This window comes from Carassius gibelio, chromosome B1 (assembly GCF_023724105.1).
Source record: "Carassius gibelio isolate Cgi1373 ecotype wild population from Czech Republic chromosome B1, carGib1.2-hapl.c, whole genome shotgun sequence".
Taxonomy (NCBI): Eukaryota; Metazoa; Chordata; class Actinopteri; order Cypriniformes; family Cyprinidae; genus Carassius; species Carassius gibelio.
This window is the reverse complement of record NC_068396.1, coordinates 8606653-8625286: the sequence shown is the minus strand read 5'-3', so window position 1 is coordinate 8625286 and position 18634 is coordinate 8606653. Positions and strand designations below refer to the sequence as shown.

The 18634-nt window shown below is 35.8% G+C and overlaps 1 protein-coding gene across 8 annotated transcripts in view; it reads left to right on the top strand.

Moving 5' to 3' along the window:
- Positions 1 to 4037: 4037 nt before the first annotated feature.
- Positions 4038 to 18634, top strand: part of LOC127949208 (dystrophin) — a 113239-nt gene continuing 98642 nt past the window's right edge. For 6 of the 8 annotated variants that reach the window (XM_052546230.1, XM_052546232.1, XM_052546231.1 and 3 more), the window contains exons 1-5: positions 4039 to 4292; positions 14034 to 14095; positions 15050 to 15142; positions 16549 to 16626; positions 17767 to 17859. In XM_052546230.1, coding sequence (XP_052402190.1) covers positions 4211 to 4292; positions 14034 to 14095; positions 15050 to 15142; positions 16549 to 16626; positions 17767 to 17859 — 408 coding nt within the window. In that variant the 5' untranslated portion in view covers positions 4039 to 4210. Of the gene's footprint in view, positions 4293 to 14033; positions 14096 to 15049; positions 15143 to 16548; positions 16627 to 17766; positions 17860 to 18634 lie in introns of all 8 variants that reach the window. The other 2 variants (XR_008152264.1, XM_052546235.1) reach the window with 1 other exon arrangement.

The window sequence follows — 18634 nt, the reverse complement described above, 5'->3', positions numbered from 1 at the left end:
GCAGCCTGATTTAGAAATCTATTTACTGAGAAAAATGGTGATGGATTCAATACTTATTTTACCCCTGCTGTGTATGTGTATATATATATACATAAACTTAAAAGTGCAATACGACTTCAAACCAACAGTTAACCCAAAAATGAATATGTACTCCCCTTCAGGCCATCGAAAATGTAGGCGAGTTTGATCCTTCATAGGAACAGATTTGGAAAAAATTAGAGCTACATCACTTGCTCACCAATAGATCCTCTGCAGTAAATGGTTTGGTTAATGTCTTGTGAATTCAAAAGCTGCATGTTTTTAAGAAACAATCCATCATTACAGCTTTTTAACTTTAAAATGTTTTCAGCTAAAACATGAATTTTTCCTCCAGTGAAAGAAAGAATGAAAAATTAAAATGAAAGATGAAATGGATTTGCAGACTTTAAGCTTTAATTCAAGAGGTTGAACAAAAATATAAAATGTTTAAGAATTACAAACATTTTTATACACAGTCCTCCCATTTTCAGCGGCTCAAATGTAATTGAATAAATATAATCATAAATAAAAAGCTTATTTTTTTATATTTTGTTAAGAATCCTTTGCAGAAAATGACTGCCTTAAGTCTGGAACTCATGGACCTCAATCTAAGACTGGGTTTCCCTCTTTGTTATGCTTTTTACTGCAGCTGACTTCAATTGTAAAACTTATTTTAGCTACAATGTGAGTCCATAATCCATAACAATGCTTTATCCTGTAAAAGAAAGATCCTCTAAGCAGATTTCTCTCCTAATTCAAGCAGTTATAGATGGACTCTAGTGGATATCAGCTGGAATTAATGGCTTGAAGTTAAAATGCCTTAAGTAATCATTTTTATACAGTCCCCCCATTTTCAAGGGCTCGAATGTAATTGGACAAATAAATATAATCATAAACAATTTTTTAATCAATTTTCCAATTACTTATTGTCCCTTGAAAGAGGGCAGAGGTACAGATTAAAGAGTTTTAATTCCTTAACCTTTAATTGAATACCCTTAAATTAAAGCTCAGTGTGCACCTTAAACACATATTTATTGTACAACTGTAATTGGAATTTTTTTTTGGTCAACAGCTAAAATAATTTTAAAACATTGTGCCTGTGTCCAAATATATATTGACCTAACTATGTATATATAAACCGCTTTTAACATGTAGGTTACCTGTGGATTGTTGTTGTTTCATTAAGCTGTTTCAACTTTCATTCTGACGGCACCCATTCACTGCAGAGGACCCATTGGTGAGCAAGTGATGTAATGTTACATTTTTCCAAATCTGTTCTGATAAAGAAACATACTCATCTTGGATGACATGAGAGGTGAGCTAAATTTAAAAAAATGTGTGAGCTATACTTGTGAGAGTATGTTATACATGTGCAGTGTTATTACCATTATGACTAGACCCTGTTTGCAGAATCCTTCTTCTGGAGCAAGTCTTTTCGGCACTGAAAACTAACATACAGACTTTGACTGGCAGTTGTTCCACATCATTTGCTACGGTACAAGTGAGAATGATGGATCGCTGACTCCTTGTGAAGGTAACTTTATATAATACCCTGTCTATTTTTGTCTTCACTATTTGATGCAACCAAGGTTAAGTTGGAGTAGTGCATTAAAATCATATAGAACAGAAATGAATCTATGAAGCAAAGAAATAGTCCATTCATATCAGTTTGAGGCTCTAAAGCAGTGGCTATGTGTAAAAACTGAAAATGCAAGCTGTGCTTCAATGATCTTTAATTACTCAGTTCATGTGGTTTGTCCCACAGCATTAGTGTGATTTTAGCAGAAACAGATCAGCTCTCTGATCATGATGCTATCTGGGCACAGTCCAGGAAATATGGAATGGAGAGGAATCTTGTTGGCGATGGTTGACTGGGACGGTGCTTATTACCACGTCACAGCTGACATCATTCTGTGATTTACATCATAAAAGAATGTCCTCTGCAATTACAGAGATGTTAATAGAAGTACTCGACCTTTCAGGGCACAGAAGACTGTATTTAAAGACCTGTATTTAGATGAACAGCTATTAGCAAATAGTTTTGCTATTGAAATATTAAATATTTCTAAGCAAATGAATTACTTTTATGGTGCTTTGGGGTCTTTTAAGAAGACTACATTTTGAATCTCCTCCAAATCCATCTAATAATCAGTTGTTGTTGTTGTTGTTGTTTTCTTATCTTTTTTTTTTTTTTTTTTTTGGATAATGAATGTGCTTTTAGACAGTTTGCAAACACAGCAATGAATTCCAGCAGAGATCTTTAAGAATGGTTTTAGTGTTCGTGTTAGTTTTAGTATTTTATATGCATGCACTCTACTTGTTTGGCAGTTTTTGAGCCCAAATATTGATATTGTGATTTTGAATCAATGCCCGCAGGCTGGGTTTATTGAAAGATGTGCTGTTGCAGGTATACGGCTTATTAATCAAATTTTGGGATATTTTTGTTTTCCTCTTCTCATCAGTTTGACCGGGTTACTTAAAACATCCTGTGGATGTCAAAACATGTTTATCTACTTGGAACTGTGTTGCTCTTATGTTAATGAATCTGTGTTTGCTGCGGTCGTGAGCAGGCAACAGATTGTTTTTGTTTATTTCATTTATTCGTTCTCTGAAAAGACCTTCAAAAGACAAACAATATCAAAGACATAACAGCCGGACAGGCTTTTTTTTGAATTTCCATTAGCTGAATCACAAAGTACACTGCTATAAAGCCTTATTCCTCCTTGATCAAATATTTTACTGATATCATGCCAGTGAATTCTATTTACTTGTTTACACTCCCCATGCCATTACAATAATCAAGCAGAATTGAATTTTATTTACATCTCTCAGACGCTCTTGCCATCTCACTAGATGGAACCCAGAGTGGTTTTTTAGCTGAGACAGATCCCATATGGATGCACATATTGATGAGTCTTCTACACCTTGTATATTGAAAAATGCCTCCCGAAGTGTTTCTAGGAAGCACTAAAGCTTGATGCAGGCTCCCAGTCTTATTATGCATGATTGTATCTGTGTATGTTATTTAAAAGGAAAAAGGTTGTCTTAATGTATTGCTCAGAAAAAATCCATCACCTAGGCCACATGAGCAGGGGAAATTATATAAAGTGAAGGTTTGTTGTCAGCTTGTTGTTTTGTACATGCAGTTTGTTATTAATATATATTAATATAGTGAAAACAGAAATAATTATAATTTAAAATAACTTTTTTATTTTTAAAAAGTCACATGTAATGTATTACTTTGATGAAATGACATTGTTCCAAGTCTTCAGTGTCACATGATTCTTCAGTAGTTATTCTGCTAATTTGATGCTTTTCACAAGACATTTTACATTTGGGTAAGTATTAAAAAAAACGACTTTCTATTCATCAAAGAATCCTGAAAAATATTTATCAATAATTTTTTTTATTTGTTTTATAATAATGAATATGTGAGCAACAAATCAGCATATTAGAATGATTTCTGAAAGTTCATGTGACACTGAAGACTGGAGTAACGATGCAGACAATTCTGCTTTGCCATCACAGGAATTAATTCCCTTTTAAAAATATATTCATTTTATTTATTATTCTACAATATTAATGTTTTTAATATATTACTGTTGTTGTTTTTTGCTGAGCAGACACTATAAATTTAAGGTTTTGGAAGGTAGAGTAACATAGGGGTTAAAAGTCTGGACCGGTAACTAAAGACACAGAGATTTAACCCCACAGGGAGCAATCTATGAGCTGTAACCATTGAGACACTTAACCACAGATTGCTCTGGAGGGACTGTCGCTATAATAAATGTACTGTAAGTCACGCCTCATAAAATTGTGAACTTGAATTTTTCTCCAAAACCATTTATTGGTCATTTGTTGTCAAATGGCATGGTGACCGATCCTTTGCTGTTTTTGTGTGTGAGAGTGAAATGAAGCAGGCCTTCGTAACGGCTCTCTATTTTAAGGCGAGTAGAATTTGCCACCTGTCTCTGCTTCTCTGGATGCCTTGACAGCTCGTTTCCCCCTATCATAACAGTCCACAGACAGTCTCGTCCCTGTGTCATTCACAAAAATTCAGTACTGTATCTGAGGTTCAGTTTGTTCACAGGGCAGCGATTCCCGTCACTGGTGGGGTCTTGGTGTCTCCTTCGTTTTTCTGTTTATTAAACTAAAGGATTAAAGGATTCGACGGCGGTTTGGATCTTGTGTCATGGCAGAAGCAGGGAGCCAACAGGACCAATGGGAGGAAGGTTTTGAGGATGAATTCGGAGAAATTATCAAAACTCGATCAGGTAGGAGAAATTATGATTTACTTAAGTCATTAGGACTCCTTACATGTCTTACATGACTTTCAATATGTTCATTAAGTGCTAAAATAGCGTGCCATAAGTTATTTTTTAACGTAAACATAATTCAGTTTCAGATGAGGTCTTATTTAATTATATTTCTTAATCATATATGAGCAGCACTCTTAGCCACATTCAAAGTAATATGAAAACTTTAATTGAATTTTACAGCAACATGTATGTTAGTGAATTAATATTTCCGTTTCATTGTGTGTCTGTTTATTTTGTTACTCAGATCAGATTTACTATTACATTTTGAACAATCCACCTTGAAAACTAATTTCTGGCTTATGCTCCACCCCGAATGAGTTCACATGTATTTTTTTTTTTTTTTTCATCACTGTCATGCTGTATTCAGTAGGGATCATGAGTGATCTATAAATGCTCTCTGGTGGAAATAGGACAGGTCTTAAAGAGCTTGAAATAGTTGCAGCTGCCTGGTGTTGGGTTTCAGAGTTCCATGTTGGAGATTTAGCCATGTTGTTGTTGGCCGTGTGTTGTTTTGCTGGCAGAAAACGATTTCTCTTGTGTTTTCTGTGCGAGTGTGTTTATGATCAGCAGGGAAATTTAGGAAAAAGTAGGTAAATGAGTCAACAGCCTGATGAGCAGCCACAGTAAACCTCTGAGAACATCTGTTATCTGTCCTAAAGCGCGCCATACATTGGTCATTTAAATCCTTTTTTTCCCTTTCGTTCATGGGTTGGCTGTATGGTTCTTTGGAAACTGAAAGTCTTTTTTTGTGACATTTTTGGTTCTTCTGTTCTGATGGCTTCTTCAAAATGTATGATTTCACTAAAGCACCAGTATATAAATGGTTTTCTAGACCACAGAAGGCTGTGATATCCGAGTCATAGTTTGCCCCAAAATTAAAATACATAAATAAGATTTTGTATGATAATAACTGACAATTTTTTTTATCTATACACGCATTAAGATTATTTATGTTTGTATTTTTTTATTATTAATAATATTCATGAAAATAATGTCAGTGCAAAAATGTGTATAACATTTACTTTTATACAGTTATTTATGCACTTATTATTATTAATATTTTTTATTAGTCTTCAGATTTTAGGGGAAACTACCTGAATGTTGTTTGAAAGTCCTCTTTGATCCTGATTGGACCACTTGTTTATTTATTTAGTTTATGTTAATATCTAAGTTTAAATGCGTTACTGAACCCTTCTGGCTCTCCTGGTATTCAGTGGCATTTTTACAGTTGGACGAGACCATTTGACTACTGAGATAATTTGAGGTTGCTTGCAACTCTATCCTCTGCTCATAGTATCCATTCTGTTTTTGTGGTAAATACCACTGCATGAGGCCTGCAGGAGTGACATCTGCCATAGAAACTTCTGACTTTAAGAAATTCTCAAAATAACTACGCTTCATGCTTCGCATGCTCCAGAGAGCACATTTTTTCAAAGAGTATAAAATGTTTTATGCCAGCTGTCAAAATGTTGATATTTAAGCCTAATCAAAGATTACTGGGAAATTAAGATAATAATAAAATGCTTGTTTTTATCTTGTGGGGAATGGAGCAGGGTTTGTTGTCAGGCTTTTTTGCTCGGGCCTTTCCCAGGGACAGTCAATAGTACTGGTGTTTCTATTTTTGGCTTTAATGGGAATATATATATATACTGTAGAAAATATAATTCTGTATGAGCAGCCACTGTAAGGCAGTATTGAGCAAGTTCTGCTGAAAACATCATTCAGATCTCTTGAACATACATCTCTCTTAGCAAACTCAGTCACTGGAGACCTGTGATCATTTTTTCATTACATAACCAGCCAAGCATACCCTGGAAAAAAGATGCCTCAAGTATTGTACTCTCAAGAAATGTCTACATTTTAGATGCCTCAAGTGTTTCACTTTATGGTGGGGTTACTGAGAAACTGTTTGCAATTAAATCTATGAATAAATTACTTTTATTTATTTTTTCTAATTTTGATCAGTACTTGAGGATATACCAAACAAGTATTATTTTTTGAGTTGCATGTTTGACTGCCACCATGGGTGGCATTCTGAGGAATCCCCAAGGGTGTCTCCAGTATCTTCTCATTTTACAATGTGGAGTGAACAGATATAAATGCTAAAGTTCTGAACTAAAATACTTTTGGAACTTTAGGTGTTTGCTGCTCTCTATCACGGTGTGTTTTAAAGCCCTGGAGGCTTTATTGACATTTGCCGTCCACTCTTTACTTCAGTTATTCATCAAATAAGCAGTGGTTGGCATCAGGGGTGAAGAAAAATGATATTGAAATGAGATCTCCACCCCTGGTTGGCATTTTAAAAATCCAAATAACAACTAGTAGCCTACATTAAATGTAAATACTGCACATATACGGTCTCTAAATGAGAAGCATAGCAGACATGTTTTGATGTGTGAAGAAATGTTTAACTGAGATCTTTTCGATACGGAATAACGGTGAAAAGTTTATCTTTAGTCAAATCTTTATAAAGACAGCAACCTCGTCTGATTCAAGTTTGCTGCAACTAAAGTCTGCTTCTGTTTACCTCAATAGCAAGTACAAATTTGGCAGAACAATATACAGTGCAAACGTATTACATCAGGAGAAAGAAACTACTGATGAGATAAAAATATAGATTTTTTTGGAGCAAATATGATTATGCTCGGCAGGATTTTTTTTTTCAGTAAGCCTACCACAATACTGTACACAATGGCCTTCCAAGATACATAAAAAATATATATTTTTTTTTTTTAATCTCACAAGAATGGATTACAAGCACAGACTGTTATTTATTTAGGATTTCTCTGGCAGATGTACAGATGGCATGGTGATGTTCAGAGTCTCATGATTTTATGTGAGATGTGCCACCAACTGCACAAAAACATGAACTGGCCCATTTCAGACCACTGCATTGAATTCATCCATTTTTAATAGACCCCAGGAATATTACAGTTGATGAAAACGGACACCAGTAAACGATGTCTCTCTTAACAGTGCAGTTTATTTTCTAAAAGTCCAACTTGTAATTAAAGGCTGCAGAAAATAATTTCATACTAATTACGCATCATTCAGTGTGGTAATTGGGTACAATGACTTTCACGGTTCTTTTTCAAGGGTTTTAAAAAGAAAATGATAGCGACATATCATCTGAGGTTCGTCCTCAGCGAACAAAATTAGATTTTGCCGCCCTACAAACGAACCATCTTTTTTTCTTAAAGACTTTTGAAACTAACTCCTAATGTTTTGTGGTGTATTTGTAATACTACTTAGAACAGGCTATATAAACAATGAGAGTGTGTTATGATGATGATATGCGTTCTATGCCCGTTCCAAACCTAAAGTAATGGAACGCCGAAGGCTACTGTTGCCACGGTTACCGCGATTTATATTCGTGAGTGTCTATTTCACCGAATTTGTGCGCTGACTACTGTAACTTGTAATTCAACTTTCATGTTTACTGAAATGTAATGAACTCAAATTGAAACCTATACATTATTATCGCACCTTGTTTACGTAAGTAACTAGCCTACATTCTAGCACAAACAAGTTTAATAAAGTTGTTCATTGTATCTTTGTGATATCGATCCTTCTCGGGTGGCTACTATGGTTCCCTGTTAGAAAGAGCTGTACGGTTAGTCAATCAGCCCGCATGCCAGAGCACCGTTAACCTACACCTGCCGGTATCCGCGGATAACAGCAGAGCTAGAACTGCACCCAAGTGAGGGAGCAAGAGAAAATAAAGCGGCAAAAGTGTCCACCCACACTTCCTTCGCCAAATCATCTTCGGCTTTAGGCATGGAAGAGTCTGTTTAACAGCAAGGAAACCGGAGAATCAAACTGCGCTTGCAGTGTTTAAATACACAGGTAACGTTAACGGACACACACCACAAAAACGGCTGTCTGCCTGTGACTCCAAAACCCATCACGGAGGAAAGAGTTGCGTTTGTTACGGTGTCAAAAGCTCATTTAGGTAAGATTGATTCATCATGCTGAAATACTCTTCCAGTGTGAGGTGACTGTTCGCCTGCTGACGGCTTTTATTACGGCGTGTCACGTAAGGTTTAACCGGATTTAACAATAGAGATCCTCCCGCCGGGTGCGTCTTATCTGTACCGGGATCTGCTCTCACGCGCGGAAAATGTTGTTTTATTGTTAACTGCGCGTGGACGGGTGTCTTTCGTTGTTGTTTCCCGTACGCGTTACTGGTTGATGGCTAAATGTGCGCACTTTGTAATCAGTCGTGATTTTATAGACGAATGCGAGAGAAAGTTTGGTGGTAGTCGCGGCTGGATAAACTACACGCGCTGTTTTATTTTCAGGCTCATCGAAACATTTGGGCTTGTAGATTGAGAGGTGGCTGTGGTGGAAAACATATGGCTGTAATGTGTGAATACCGTTTTGCATCGGATGTGTGTGCTGAGATTAGGCGGCTAAAGGCAGGTGTGTGCGTCCAGCGTCTTTGTATTTGCCCGTTAGCTTCGGCTCAAGCCCGTCACCCCATCATCCTATTTGCACAAGGGCGGATATAATCCAGCAGCAGCTGCCACCTGCCTGGAGTCACGCCTCCGATCAATGGCAAGCAATGCTTTCATTCTCCTGTCTGTCTACACACATTATTCTGTCTGCCAGACCGGGCTCTATAGATTTATTTATTTATTTTATACTTTATTATTCCTTCCAGTCCCAGTCTTCCAATCACTCCCATATACACAACCATTGATGCTATCTTTATCTCTCAACGTCTATAGATTAATTAAAATCTGTATTATATTGTAACTGATAAATAAATAACAAAACATATACATGCATGCATTTACTGGCTACATTATGGTGTCATCATTTGATTAAATGATCTGCATTGCAAGACACTTGAAATAGTTAACCTTGGGTCAAATCCAGAGTAAAGGAATCCGGGGTTATCTTGTTCCATGTTTCACTTTCTATACTTTACCTGGGATTTACAGTTAATCCTGGGTTTTCATAAACTGATTTACACATTGCCAGTATTGGGGAGTAACTACATGTAAAATAATTAATACATTGTTAATAAACTTAAATTAATGAACATGTTATTAAATTACAGTTACTTATGAAAATGGTAACAAATACAAAAATGGGTTACATCTGAATATTTTTTCACACACACATATTACAAATATTTTTCTTTCCCAAATTGCACTGACTGTGCTAAAATATGAGACAAATGTTTCAGGAGTTTAGGACACATGTTTATTCAATAACTATTTTATTTGGGGTAATATATATGCTTTATTTTTGTTAAATTATCTGTTAACTGTTTTTTCCCCCCCCAATCCATGCCAGTGTTACCACAAAGATTTTAATTTAAAAACAGTATCATAGCAAAACGATTTATTCTTATATGATTTTAAATCTGTATTTAACCTCAGAACAATCTCAGAGTTAAAAGAGTTGCTAAATCCAGATTTTGTATAGTAATGTTACATTAACAAAGTAATTGAAATAATTACACCACTAATTACATTTTAAATAGGGTAACTTGTAATTTATAACCTGTTACAATTCCAAAGTAAACATCCCAACACTGTACACTCTGGTTTAACATTCATGTGGGTATAAGTTTCATTGATTGGAAGAATGCAGCATGTGACCAGTTGAAAGGCTCTAGGATGGTGCAAAACTTAATGGGAACGTTAGCAAAACATTCTTAGAGCATATTTAGCTAGGAACATTCTAACACCGCCTTTTCACAATTTGGCACCACATGACTGTGTTGATGCTGTAAAAGTGGTTCTAAAATTTGCACCATTTCCAGCAGTTTTATAAATTGGTTCAGTTACATTTTCAAATGTATGAGTTTTATTAACTTTTGTTTTGTTTTGAATAATGCTTAGCCTATTTGTGTTCTTTTTGTTAAAGGGGTAATTGGATGTTACATGCACTTTTACAAGTTGAAATGTGTGTTGGAAGGCCCCTCCCACAATAGTTTGATTGACAGTAGCATTTCAGCACAGACTGGACTGGCGTCTTACCTTAGACCCGCCCTGAGTGAGCTGCCATCAGTCCACCATTGTTTCACCGCCGGAGCTGATGTAGACAAGAAAGTCTCCTAAGCGAATGAGGTGTTTTGTTGTTGGATGTAATGATGTACATAGCAGTTGTCATTTACTCCCAACATCTGAGCCACTGAAGACAGTGGATTACATTGTTTCTGAAGGGAATGCGCCCCCGATCTACCTAAATGCGTATATCCTCGCGCAAATCAATCGTGGTTCAGCTTCACCTACAGAAAAAGTGAGTATAAGGTTTTTAATGAGTCTATGCAAATATTTTTTTCCTAATAATGTGCTAATTCGCAAGTTTCACAAACTAGATGTGGCTAAAGTAAACATTCTTTCTGAAAGCGGCTCGGAAGTGACGGGCGGGGTCAGGACAGCTCATTAACATTTAAAGAAAAATACTACAAAATGGCTTGCTCTGGAAAGAGCTGTTTTTGACGGTAAAAGGGTCTTTTTTACACTACCATTGAGAAATTTTAACCAAACTGTTAGACTTTTCATTAAGACCCTAAAGAATCATACTTGCTATTATCACCTTCAGAGCCACGGCTAAATTCCTTTTCATTGTGGAATATTATTATCAGGCTGTTTCAGAAACGATAATTGTCACAACCAGGCAAAAACAACTGTTCTGTTCTGTTGATTACAATCGCATATTGTGACAGGAGGACATCATGCAAGGAGTTTAACACTTCTGCTTTTACAAAACTTCAACCTCAGGCTTTGTTGATAGATCTTTGTTCACACTCTTTTGCATGAATCTGTAACGCATTGAGAGCACTCTGCGAAAGATGTTATGTCAGCTAACCTACAATGCGTTTAATTTGGTTCCATCTAAGTGAACTTAAAAAATTCTGTCATCATTTACTCGCCCTCAAGTCTTTTGAAACCCCTTTCTTTCTTCCCTGAAACACAAAAGGAGTTATTTATAGCGTAATGTCCTTCTGCTCTCTTCTATATAATGAAGGTAAATGTTGGCCACAGCTGTTTCTAACACAAAGTTATTGTATGGCTTCAGAAGAATTGAAATATAGCATGCATGTCATTTGGACTACTTTTATGATAGTTTTATGGTGATAATTTTTGGTGCTTGACAGCACCTGATCGTGATTCACTTCCAAAGTATGGAAGAAAACAGCTCAGACTTTTTGCTTTAGTGTTAAAAAGAAAGACATGCACTTTTGGAAGGGTGAGTACATAATAACAGAATTTAAATGTTTGTGTTTTCACTTTTATGGTGCATATTATTTTTTATTTAATAGCAAATGATCTATCAGACCAACTAGAATTGCAGCATATTAATGTGGTAATGAATTATGTCTTAGAGTTTAGGTATTCAATATTCAGTTTGTGAAGGGACACTACGGGATGTCGTCTACCCTGTTGTGTTTCCAAACCTGAAGAAGGCAGAAATATAATTTCCCTGTCAAATCCTGAGCTTTTAAAAGAAGCTAATTTAGAGCTTTGCAGATCAATATCAATAATACTGTAAGATAATGTGAAGGTTTCCTTTGCAGCAAAAGACTTTGAGTAATCAGCTTTTCCTTTGTGTGGAGCTGCTGTATTCTGCACAGTTCGTCAAGGGGGTTGACAGTCTAATTGAAGCGGATTGTGGTAATCAAGTGAAGGAATGACTTTTGGCATTATGGAACATTAAGAGATATCTGATTTGCTCCAGAAATTATTGATCCAGGATAAGAATAGCTCATAATTGGTGCTTTTTGCAGTGTTTTTTACAAGTCACCATTCTCTGCAAAGATCTCAAATGAGCCTCAGATTTGATAAATGGAAATGGAATGGCCATCAGGAACCAAAAAAGTGATCTGCATGGGATAGCAGAAACTATTGACCTTTTTATCTACCAATTTGGACTTTTTCTAGTTATTCTGAGAATTGTGAGAGGTAAAAGGTGTAGTTCTGAAAAGGAAAGTCAAAATTGTGAGATAAAATCTGGCAATTGTGTGGAAAAAAATAAGATGAAATTACCTTTATTATTTTTATTTTGTGGTGGAAACAATAAAAATAGGATTGCAAGATGTAAACTCAGAATTCTGTGAAAATTAGTCAGAATTGGGGGAAAAAAACAAGACGCATTTGAATCAGATTTACCTGGTTTACAGATTGCATTTTTTTCTCTCTCTCCCTCTTTCTCTTACAATTGTAGGTTTATATCTTGCAATTCTGTCTTTTTTTCTCAGAATTACTATTTTATATTCTCATAATTCTGAGAAAAAATCACAGAATGGTAGGAAAAAAAGTCTGATTTGTCAGATAAAAAGTCACAATGACCTTTTTTATTCTGTGGCAAGAAAAAATTAATTAATAAATAAATAAAACTGATTGAATCTTTTTCAGTGCGTTTACTCTTCTGTCATATTATTACAGCAAAACCGTGTGAGAATGTGTGTTATTGCGATTATAAGCATGGCATGGTGCAGTCAGGCTTGAAACAAATCTGAGCCATGCTACTGTGATTATACAGTCAGCTGAAGTGTAGGCTGACCAATGGGAACAATGAACTGAAACTACCCATTTCATGATGATTATTGCGATGGTGGCAAAAACAACTGGAAGCTTAAAAATCAATTATGCATGAAAACGCTGTCATCCACGCTGACTCGGGAAAGCTTGTGATTCACCACCCAGTGCTTTTTGTGTACAAGGAAAAATCAAAACAATACTTAGTCTTTCTTAACGATTCCATGACTGTTCTGAAAGATTTTTAAGAGATCTTCAGAGGAGCGCAAAATGTGATATTTTGCAGAATGTCCAAGCAGTTCTTTTCCACTAAAATGTGGATGAAGAGCAAGGACCGCCTTTGCTAGATAACTCCTTTTGTGCTCCATGCGAAGATGAGATGAGAGAGTTTTCATTATAGGCGTGAACTCTCGCTTTAATATCATCAGGGCCCCAGATAAGAATTACGCTTTTGTAATCAATCTCAAACTCACAGAGATCTGAATCAAAGCAATTGGAGAATATTAGAGCGGGGAACAACACAAGCTTTTAATGTGATATGAAAGCTAAATGTTCTTTGTACTGATTGATTTTTAATGTTCCAAACACCCGACATTTCTTTCACTCTGTTTACGAATACAACAGTAGCTTTCTGGCATTTTGTCAACAGTAGTCTTTATTGGCGGCTCTAAGTGAGGTAACCAAAAAGAGGACTTTTACAAATAAACAACTTCCATTGCTTGTTTGCAATTTAGTATGAATAGAAATTTTTAAGCAGGTTCTTTGGCTTTCATGATCAATTTTTCACCCCGCTCAGTCATTGTGTTTGTAAAGCTTGCCTGATCTACACCCTCGGTCTCTCAGAAGTAATCTTCTTTTGAATGCCAGCTGACCATTGATCTGTATATACCCTCAAACCATTCTCAGGTCTTTCAGGGGATTTTTGCTCATAGTCTCTTTGTATTTAACCTTCCTTATATCAAATGCCACAACAGAGTGAATACGTCCCATTGATCACTGTGGACTTCTTATTTGCAATTAGCTGCTTTAATCACTTATAGTATCTTGAAATATGATGTCATTTAGCTGTAAAGCTTTACATTTCATAAGGTATTAAATGACTACGATTTGTTTGATATCAGGTTTCTTTGTTTGAAATGATATTTTAATAATTGAACCTTAACTGAACAGTATTGACCGTGTTCTCTCACATTTTCAGATGAAAGAGAAGACGTTCAAAAGAAAACCTTCACGAAATGGATAAACTCACAGTTTGCTAAGGTAATGCGACTTGAGTATTTTATTTTTTTTTAATCGTGTGTTGAGGTAATAACACTGAATCACCCAAAAATGAAAAGTCTGCCATCATTTACATCGCCCACAAGTTGTTCCAAACCCTGTCTCCTGCTGAATACAAAAAAAAGATATTTTGAAGAATGTTGGGAACCGAAAATGATGGCAGAATGTAAATTTTTGGATGAACTATCCTTTTAATATCAGATAAAAAAATGTTTAATCATGCAAGACATTTTTTGATTAGACTGGTTTTGATTAACCAATTAAGACAGTCTTTGAACTGCGATTTTCAGAGAAATCTTCATGGATTTCTTTTGTTGCATCCTGGAATTGCATGTTGTAGGTATACAAACTGAAATGTTGCTATTCATCCACCTACTACATGGTGGGTGGATGAGATGTAAGGTAGAGAGGCTTGATATCAAGGTTAAAAGTTAAGATTCAGACTTGCACATAGTCTTGATCTTGAGGTTAAATGTTAAGATTGACACTCGCTCAAATTCTGATCACTAACCCTTATCCGTGTCAGGATTTGAGTGTGAATGTTTGAATGTTTGCTTTAGATCCGATTGTTTGATGTTTTGTACTCTAGGTGTTCTGGGTGTTTCAAAACAGAGGTTTCTGCGTTCTCTTTGTAACTGTTAGCATCCTTTTACAGTGTGTTAACAGAGGAAGGACCTCAGGTCTTTGTCCTTCAACCTGAGAGAGAAGTGGTTGCTTCAGAGGCAGAGCTTGTGGGGACAAAAACTTAGAGAATGTATTTTTGTTTTTGTTTCAAAGAACTTCCGAAACGAAAGGTCTCATCTTGTCATTTATATTTATATTTGATAATATACACCCTCAAATTCTCCACTTTTAAATACCGGGAAGACTTCATATAGTCCAGTGCTGTGTATGAAGGACTGAAGGATTTTATAAGGAGTTCTGTTTATTCTCCAGACAAGAAGACCCCCTATTGAGGACCTCTTCACCGATCTGTGTGATGGCAGACGTCTTCTTGAACTCCTGGAGGGTCTGGTTGGCCATGAAATAGTAGGTCCATCTTTAAATTTGATGGACATTACGTAGATGCCCGTAGCCTCGTAGTAAGTGTGTCGAAATATAGCGTAACCTTGCTCACGGTGGCCCGAGTTTGATTCTCGTCTCAAGGTCCTTTGCCGATCCTGCTCCCCTCTTTCCTTCCAGTACTTTTCTGTCACCTCTCTACTGTCCTATCACAATAAAAGGCATAAAAAGCCCATAAAAATAACTTTAAAAAAAGAAAGAAATATTACATATTACAAAATAAGCCATTACAGGAATAGTTCTCCCCAAAATCATAATTTACTCATGAATACAAAAGTCAAATTTGAGGATATAGTGGAAGTACTGTTTTCAAAACAATTATAATGAATGCTGAATAAAGATTTCATAATAGATAAAAATGAATAAATAAATAAAACATTAGAAAAATATCAAAACATTTGTAAAGACATCTCATGCAATATATTTCAAATCTTCTGAATAGATTCAAAACGATAGTTTTGAAAAAGAAACAGACCAAAATATATGCACAAGCACCAGTACATAAATTGGCTGTTATTTTAACCCCAAAATGTTGTATATGTATATATTTCAGTGTTCAGAGTCCAGTTCAGAGAATCTTTTTCAATAATATAAATTTTTCTTCGGTTAAAAGGCTCACATACAATACAACATAACAATACATACATACAATCCAAAATACACAGTTCATTTTAAAACAAACATTTTACGATTAAAAAACAACCCATACACAATAACTTAACCTTGTTTAAAATAGTTACTGCATTGGGCACAAAAGAATTCCTGTAAGCCTTCTTCCTAGCCAAAGGAGTTCTAAACCGGCAACCTGATGGAAGTAGCTGAAAAGCATCATAAAGAGGATGTGTACAATCTGTAATAATAGAAGCTGCTTTCCTCTTAACCGCCACATAATAAAGATTTGAAAGCTGAAGCTGCGAGACCCCAGTAATCTTCAATCACTTTGGTCTATTTCACAAACCAAAATGTATTTTATTTTATTACTGAATGAAAATGTTATATTTGCACTCCTGTTATATCCCATGGCATGTTCACGAGAGAAAAAGTGATGCTACTCTTAAGTTGGCTCTATTAAAACCAAATTGATTTTTTTATAGATAGATAGATATAACATTTTGTGGTTAAATTAACAGCCGATTTATGTGCATGCATGTACTGTTACCATATTAATGGCTGTTTTTAGTCATAACGACCACCCTTTCATTAGGGTGACAGAATTTTTTTGGGGGGTGAACTATCCCTTTAATTGGCTCTGAGGGGTGATATTCTGAGATGCTTTTCATTGTTCTATTTTTATCTGGGTGCATAAACGGTTGAATTCATTTGCAATGGATGCTCAGAGTTCAGTTCTGATTCAGTATATTCCCCATTTGCAGGTTAAAGAACGTGGTTTCACTCGAGTGCACTCCCTCAACAATGTTAACAGGGCCCTGCAGATCCTTCAGAAGAACAATGTGAGTTAATTGGTTCAACTGGCTGTTTTACCGTTCACAGCTTTTGGAATTTCAATGTTTCGTTTGAGCTTTTTTAATAAATGCAAGACAAAATTTCAATTTGATAAGGTAATGGTACTTATCCATTTCACCGACATAAAAGCATTTTATGCTTGATAAAATGTAGTGAAACAACCAGACAGCTTGAATGTGTGAATGTGTGTATGAAGAACCAAATGCTGATATCTGCTGATAATTTTTATCTTGTTTAAAGTCAGCATATAATCAAAACTGACCCTGTTTACTGTCTTAAAAGGGATACTCCACCCCAAAGTGAAAATTTTGTTATTAATCACTTACCTCGTTCCAAACCCGTAAAAGCTTTGTTCATCTTCCAAACACAATTTAAGATATTTTGGAAGAAAACCAGGAGGCTCGTGACTGTCCCATAGACTGCCAAGTAAATAAGACTGTTAAGGTCCATAAAAGTATTAAAAGCATTGTCAGAATAGTCCACCTGCCATCAGTGGTTCAACCGTAACGTTATGAAGCAATGAGAAAACTCTTAAGACAAGACAAAAGCGTAGCGCCATTTTGGCAAATCTGAGCTGTATGCAGGCAGCACATGCTCTTTTGTGTCAGCCGCACCACAAGGATACGTTTTCTATGTATTTGTACACTTTGCTTTGAAAGTTTGGTTTGTGTCAGCCGCTGTGTCACGGCTGACACAGAAGAGCATACGCTGTCCACGTACAGCTCAGATTCGCCAAAATGGTGCTATGCTGATGTGGAGTGTCACAGAGGAGACAAATTGTTGAATTAAGTCATTATATTTGTTTTATTCGCTTAATAATGTTATGGTTGAACCACTGATGCCAGGTTGAATATTCTGACAATGCTTTTCATACTTTTCTGGACCTAGACAGTGTAATTTTCTCGGCCGTCTATGAAACAATCATAAGCCTCCCGGCTTTCATCCAAAATATTCTAAATTGTGTTCCGAAGACGAACAAAGCTTTTACGAGTTTGGATTGACATGGGGGTAAGTGATCAATGACAACATTTTCATTTTGGGGTGGAGAATCCCTTTAATACATATTCCAGGTCGTATTATGTGGAATGAAGGATCTTAGAGTACCTTCCCATCTGCTCCATTTCTAGGTAGAGCTGGTGAACATCGGAGGAGCTGACATTGTAGATGGGAATCATAAACTGACCCTGGGGCTGATCTGGAGCATCATTCTCCACTGGCAGGTATGAGAGTTCAATACAGTGAAATCAGACCCACAATCTTTCTGGTTTACCTTCAAGGACAGTAGAGCACTAAAGGACCTTTATCATCCATTATGTTATTCTATCAAAGGTTTTATATGTAGCACATTTGTAGTGGACTGTCATGTGCTTATCTTTACCAGAACTCGTTTCCTCTCTGTTTTTTCTGCTCATCTGATAAGGGGGGCCCTACTGTGGTTTATGTTCAGGGCTACTGATGTCATCTTCTTTCAGCTTGTGTTAGCGGTGGTTAAAGGAATAAGGACATTTAAGACTCAGTCAGTAGTTTCTGCATTGAGATTCATTCAAAAATAACTATCATATTAATTTGCCATGGAAATGATCATACTCCTAGATATTTTTAAGTTTGCCATGGTGTTATTATAATGCTACATAATGGAAATCTTTAAACACTGTTATAAAATGGTGGGGGCATTTAGATTTATTTAAAAATAAATTAATATTTTTATTCAGCAAGGATTCATTACATTGATCAAATGTGACTGTGAAGACATCTATGATATTGGAAATATTTTTATTTTATATAAAGTCTGTTCTCTTGAACATTCTATTTAGCAAATAATCCTGAAAAAAAAAAATATTAACCTGAAAAACTGTTTTAAACATTGTTAATGAGCAGGCATTTCAAAGAATCCCATGGTATTACCTTGGTTCACATATAACCAGGATATTACCCTTCTACATATAACATATGTACCATGTACTGAGTGCTATCACTTATTTTTGTTGTGCTTAT